This window comes from Oratosquilla oratoria, chromosome 20, assembly GCF_046742065.1.
Source record: "Oratosquilla oratoria isolate Oo_2021 chromosome 20, ASM4674206v1, whole genome shotgun sequence".
Classification (NCBI taxonomy): domain Eukaryota; kingdom Metazoa; phylum Arthropoda; class Malacostraca; order Stomatopoda; family Squillidae; genus Oratosquilla; species Oratosquilla oratoria.
Genome location: NC_134796.1, coordinates 20,295,624 through 20,301,776, shown reverse-complemented (window position 1 = coordinate 20,301,776; position 6,153 = coordinate 20,295,624). Strand labels below are relative to the sequence as shown.

At 43.5% G+C, this 6,153-nt stretch overlaps 1 protein-coding gene across 1 annotated transcript; it reads right to left on the bottom strand.

Annotated features, from left to right (window-relative positions):
- Positions 1-424: 424 nt before the first annotated feature.
- On the bottom strand, positions 425-1,400 carry LOC143036131 (uncharacterized). Its single transcript, XM_076203378.1, has 2 exons — positions 1,167-1,400; positions 425-1,087 (listed from the first exon to the last, which is right to left on the bottom strand). The coding sequence occupies exons 1-2, from the start codon at positions 1,398-1,400 to the stop codon at positions 425-427; spliced, it is 897 nt and encodes a 298-aa protein (XP_076059493.1).
- Between the last annotated feature and the right edge of the window lie 4,753 nt (positions 1,401-6,153).

Below are 6,153 nucleotides of genomic sequence, written 5' to 3'. Positions count from 1 at the left end.
TCATTCCATCGTGAAACTGACGGACGATTGCTATGAACTTGCGGGGGCAGCCAAATTTTGCCATGATGTCCTAGAGCCCTGCTCGGCTGACCGTGTCAAAGGCCTTGGTCAAGTCAACAAAGGTCGTGTAGAGGTCGCGATATTGCTCGATGCATTTCTCCTGGAGTTGACGGGTAGCAAAGATCATGTCGATGGTCCCTCGACCTGCACGGAAGCCGCACTGACTTTCAGGGAAGAGACCAGAATTTTCCAGGTGTTCCAACAAGCGGTTGAGAAGGACACTAGCCAGGATATTGCCTGCTATGGACAGGAAGGAGATTCCTCGATGGTTGTCGCAGGATTGGCGATTTCCTTTATGCTTGTAGATGTGGACAATTGTGACATCTCTGAACTCCTGTGGGAGTTGCTCCTTGTTCCACATGGACTAGTACAGGCTGGTGAGCTGGCTGATAATGACTGGTTCGCCTGACTTATAGACTTCGGCAGGTATGGCATCAGAGTCTGGGGCTTTACCAGTGGACATTTGCTTGATCGCTTGGCGTAACTCGTCTTCTGAGGGAGGGTCATCAAGGTCGTTGTTTGTAGGCACCTGGGGGAGCCGTGCAATGGCTTCATCGTTGATTTGAGATGGCCGGTTGAGCACGTTGTGAAAGTGTTCTGACCATCTCTCCAGAATTAAATTCTTCTCTGTTAGCAAGGTACTGCCATCAGCACTAAGGAGGGGGGACGATACAGAAGACTGAGGTCCATAGACAGCTTTCAGAGCGTCATAGAATCTTTTTGTGTCATGCCTGTCGGCGTAACCTTGGATCTCATCGGCCTTGGCACTGAGCCAGGAATCTTGCATGTGACGTAGCTCTGTTTGCACTTTACTGCGTATTTTGGTAAACGCTGCTTTTTTCGCAACACAGTAGGGGTCACTCTGGTGGGCCCGGAGCAGGCGATGCTTTTCTTCAAGCAGCTTTTGGATTTCTGCATTATTTTCGTCGAACCAGTCTTGATGATTTCTGGTGGCGGGGCCTAAGGATTCGAGGGCAGCAGAGTGAACTGTGTCCCTGAAGGATGCCCACTGATCCTCGATGCTGGACTGGTTGATTTGAAAATTGGAGAATTTGTTTTGCAAGAGTGTCTGGAAGCAATGCTTCTCTGTGTTCCTAAGGGCTTACATTCAGTTTCTTCATTATTTTCTGGCCCTGTGGTCTTCTCTTGGGCTGAATGTGAAAGTTCATTTTTGAGATCATCAGGCGGTGGTCCGTCCAGCATTTGGCGCCACACATAGTCTTGGTCACTCTCACATCCACCATGTCCTTTGCCCTCACGATGACATAGTCAATAAAATGCCAATGCTTAGAGCGTAGGTGCCTCCAGGTTGTCTTGTTGCGGGTCGGTAAGCGAAGCATGGTGTTGGTGAAGGCTAGGTCATGAGCAGCACATGTTCTGAGAAGGAGGTGCCCATTGCTATTGTATTTTCCGATGCTATGTTAACCAAAGATGCGGTGCCAAGCGTGGTGATCGGCCCCAACACGAGCGTTGAAATCTCCAAGGATGATGAGCTTTTCGGACTTCACTGATGTGATGAGGGAGTCCAGTTCCTCATAGAACTTATCCTTGATCTCGTCAGAGTTCGTCATAGTCGGAGCGTAGGCACTGACAATGGTTGCTTTGGCCTTCTTTCCGAGCGGTATCTGCATTGTCATCAGCCGGTCGTTAATACCCTCGGGGATGTTTGGTATATTCCGTACATGGATGGTTTTAATGGCGAAACCAACACCCGCTTCACGTCTCTCTTCACTGCTGCGCCCACTCCAGAAAAAGGTGTAACCACCACCGGCTTCTGTCAGTTGGCCCTTGTCTGCAAAGCGTGTTTCACTGAGAGCAGCTATGTCAACATTGTAGCGAGCTAGTTCTCTGGCCACAAGAGCAGTTCTTCTCTCCGGTCTGTCTGCTTTGGTGTTGTCGAGCAGAGTTCTCACGTTCCAAGATGCAAAGGTGAACACCTTTAGTTTATCTTTCTTGATGTTTCGAACGCCAGCCACGGTAAACTGGCCAGGTCGGGGAATGGCGGGCAATGTTTAGGGCACCTTTTCTAGCCCCGTCCTTATGCTAGGAAGCGAGTAGAGCGATCCTAAAGAGGGCTGCTCGGTCACTCAGGAGGCTGCAGGACTTCACTGCTGCCACTGTCCAGTGAGGAACGACCACATGTCCTGAGCCGCCTGTGTGCAGGTTTGCAACTACAGCTCCCAGTGTATATATATATATATATATATATATATATATATATATATATATATATATATATATATATATATATATATATATATATATATATTAGCTTGATGTCACGACTTGCGCGAAACTTTGATTAAAGTGAAGGAGACTTGCGCAGGATCGGCCTCACTCTCTCGTCCTAATACGCCAAGTCCAGTGGCTGGGGACGGATTAGGATGCAGGGGCTGCCGGAAGGAGACAAGTATGCCATCCAACCGCCTTTGGGGCTCCGCTTCGGATTTTCTGTCGGGGTTTAGTCCCCTATTCTTTGTCTAAAAAAGGCAAACCCTGCAAGGCAGCAGGGGGATTTGAATTCAGAATTACCTTCTCCTATCTTGAATGCTAGGTAAGCTTATGGCCGGACAGGACGCGGGCCGTACAACTGCTGAGAATCAGGGCCACCAGTAGGGACGTAGTCTTTAACCAAAGAGCCCTTGCTGGGGGAAGGTGCTATCTCTCTCAACAGCTGTGGTTGCAGTTTAACGTCATACCCAAGACTGTATGTATGTATGTATGTATGTATGTATGTATGTATGTATATATGTATGTATGTACATATGTATATATATATGTATGTATGTATGTATGTATATGTGTATGTATGTATGTATGCATGTATGTATGTATGTATGTATGTATGTATGTATGTATGTATGTATGTATGTATGTGTGTATGTATGTATGTATGTATACGTTCGTAAAGAGCTGGAGTCCAGGAGCCATGTTATCGGAAAATTTCAAAACACTGGACTCAGAGTAACAGAATTTATTACCGACGTTTCGAGCCCCGGACAGGGTTCGAAACGTTGGTAATAAATTCTGTCACTCTGAGTCCAGTGTTTTGAAATTTTCCGATAGTATGTATGTATGTATGTATGTATGTATGTATGTATGTATGTATGTATGTATGTATGTATGTATGTATGTATGTATGTATGTATGTATGTATGTATGTATGTATGTATGTATGTATGTATGTATGTATGTATGTATGTATGTATGTATGTATGTATGTATGTATGTATGTATGTATGTATAAAGCCACATGGTGGGTGCCTGTTAGTACGTTTGTATTCCCCACCAAATGTATTGTTATTTTCCCGCACATTTGAGCGTGGGACGTTATGTAAGGCAGTCTCTTGCCAGTTGTAAGCTAATGGGGACAAATTTTTTCGGTGATCTAAAATATTTTAATCTAAACTATTTTTTTTTACAAGTGCTGCGGCTTTCATTTAACTCACCATATCAATCATCGTGTTTTCAATCAAGCCTCTTTTGACAAGAAAGCGAACTATTTCCTTCGCAATTAATCATAGATGGAAATCACAATAAAACCCAGTTTGGATATCAAAATTCTCTTTCAGCTATTTGTATATGATAATAGTTGTTGCTCCGGGTTTTACTGAGGAAAACCCCCACCCCCACAGAGGCTGGCAACGATCCTTGGGTCCAGTAGGTCTTATTAGAAAAATATATTGGATTGTTCTTTAGGATTTACAGATGTGGGACTTTTTCCAGGTCATTGGGTTATAATTGTAGGAAGAAGGGATTAGTTACTCTTTCTTAGCTCTCGTATTTTGAAAAAAGAAGAGAAAATACAATCGGAGTAATCGTAGGCCAGGTCTGAAGACCGAGTATCAGCCCCTCGGGACTGCACTTCTAGATGGAGGGGAGGATGGGTAAGAGGGAGATGAGTCTCTCTGACGTCCGTCTTGCAGGACCACCACCTGCAGGTATCCGTCGTTGGTCCCTCAGCTATTTGTATCCACGTATTCGTTTAGGCATATAAGAATGCAATCGACACAAATTATTGGAACAAGGCTCCTAATCATTAAAAAAAAATGCTTAGGAGATAGACCATAACAAATTTATGGGAAAGTAAAATAAAAAAGATAAATAAATAGATAAATAAATGAACAAAACAAAATGAAAAATAAAACAAATAGATAAATAAAAAAACAAGACACAATGAAAATAAAAGAAATAGATAAATAGATAAATAAACAAATAGATAAATAAGTAGATAAATAAATAAACAAATAAATAGATAAATATAAAAATAAGTACATAAGTAAATAGATAAATAGACAAAGTAAATTAGGTGAAAAAAGCTGAGGAGGATTGGTTGAGTGAGAAAACGTGAACTTATTGGAACGGAAGGAAGAGAAAAGGGAATTGCATGGGAGAGAAAATGGGATACGAGTGTTCATGAAAGTGAGCGAAGGCAACATGGATCAAGGAGTCAAGGAGTAAAAGGAGGACGAGGAGGAGGAGGAAGACGAGGAGCAGAAGAAAAGACACTCGAAGGAGAAAAGAGATGAGTAGGGAACTTCTTGGGTGTAAGGATCAGCCCATGATAAAGAAAGACCCGAAGTACTCATTTCATTCCTTCATCACAATGACGCACTTTATGGCTTTTGTTTTGGCTAAGAAAAGGAAATTTTATACATCTGATTGGGCAACCTACGGCTTGAATGTGGTCTCTATTGGTCGTGACCCACTTAACCCATTCAACTCCGATGACAAGATGTCTTGTCATTTGGTCAAATAAAACAAAAAATCATAAAACACCAAAATGTTTGATCAAGCACCAGAAAAATATGACGTCAGTAAGGACTGACGTCATATATTTCTGGTGTTTGATCAAACATTTTGGTGTTTTATGATTTTTTGTTTTATTTGACCAAATGACAAGACATCTTGTCATCGGAGTTGAATGGGTTAAGAATGAAGCTGACTGAAATAATCTGTCCTCAATTAGAACAGAAGCATAAGCTACGTCATCGTGTTGAAAAGGTTAATAGCTTCGACCTGGAGAGGGAAGGGAGGAGGGGGAGAGCGAGGGGGAGGATGAGGAGGAAGGGGGTGAGGCTTGACCCAAAGACCTCGACTGACTTGAGCCAGAAAGAAATCGACAGAGACTGTCATTGGGTTATTTATTTGTTTATTTATTAATCTATTTGTTTATTTGTATATTCATTTACGTATTTACAGACACACATACACACACACACACACACAAACACACACACACACACACACTACTAGCATGGTGGTGCGCGTAGTGCTTGGTTCGAATCCTGCCCAGGGCCGAAATTAATTTCGGTACAGCTGCGCTTCGGGTCGTTACTCTGACTCTCGTGGGCGGGGAGTTGGGGGTGTGTGTGTGTGAAAGGTCATAGCATTACCCATAGATCGGACCTACGAGCTCTGAGCTCTCTTCCAGGAGGGAAATAGCTGTCGATTACGAGTCGAACACGTGATCCAAAGACCAAGTGAATACACACACACACACACACACACACACACACACACACACACACACACACACACACACACACACACACACACACACACACACACACACACACACACACACACACACACACACACACACACACACACACACACACACACACACACACACACAACACACACACACACACACACACACACACACACACACACACACACACACACACACACACGCACACACATGCACACACACACACACACACACACACACACACACACACACACACACACACACACACACACACACACACACACACACACACACACACACTCACACACACTCACGCACACACACACACACACACACACACACACACACACACACACACACACACACACACACACACACACACACACACACACACACACACACACACACACACACACACATGTATATATATATATATGTGTGTGTGTGTGTGTGTGTGTAATGTCAGAGATAAGTGTTGATTAGAACAGAAAATAAAACGAGTCATAAATGAATAGATAAAACACCCACCACCTCCATCTGATTAATTAGAATAACCTTTACCCACAGAACTCGAGGTTGACCTCAGCCGAATGAAATCG

What these genes read in the sequence shown, in the direction of transcription:
- LOC143036131 (XM_076203378.1), bottom strand. Translation starts at nt 1,400, where the DNA reads ATGCTTCGCTTACCGACCCGCAACAAGACAACCTGGAGGCACCTACGC. An exon ending in AAATAATGAAGAAACTGAAT is followed by an intron (nt 1,088 to 1,166) that starts GTAAGCCCTTAG and finishes CAAATCAACCAG; the next exon opens with TCCAGCATCGAGGATCAGTG.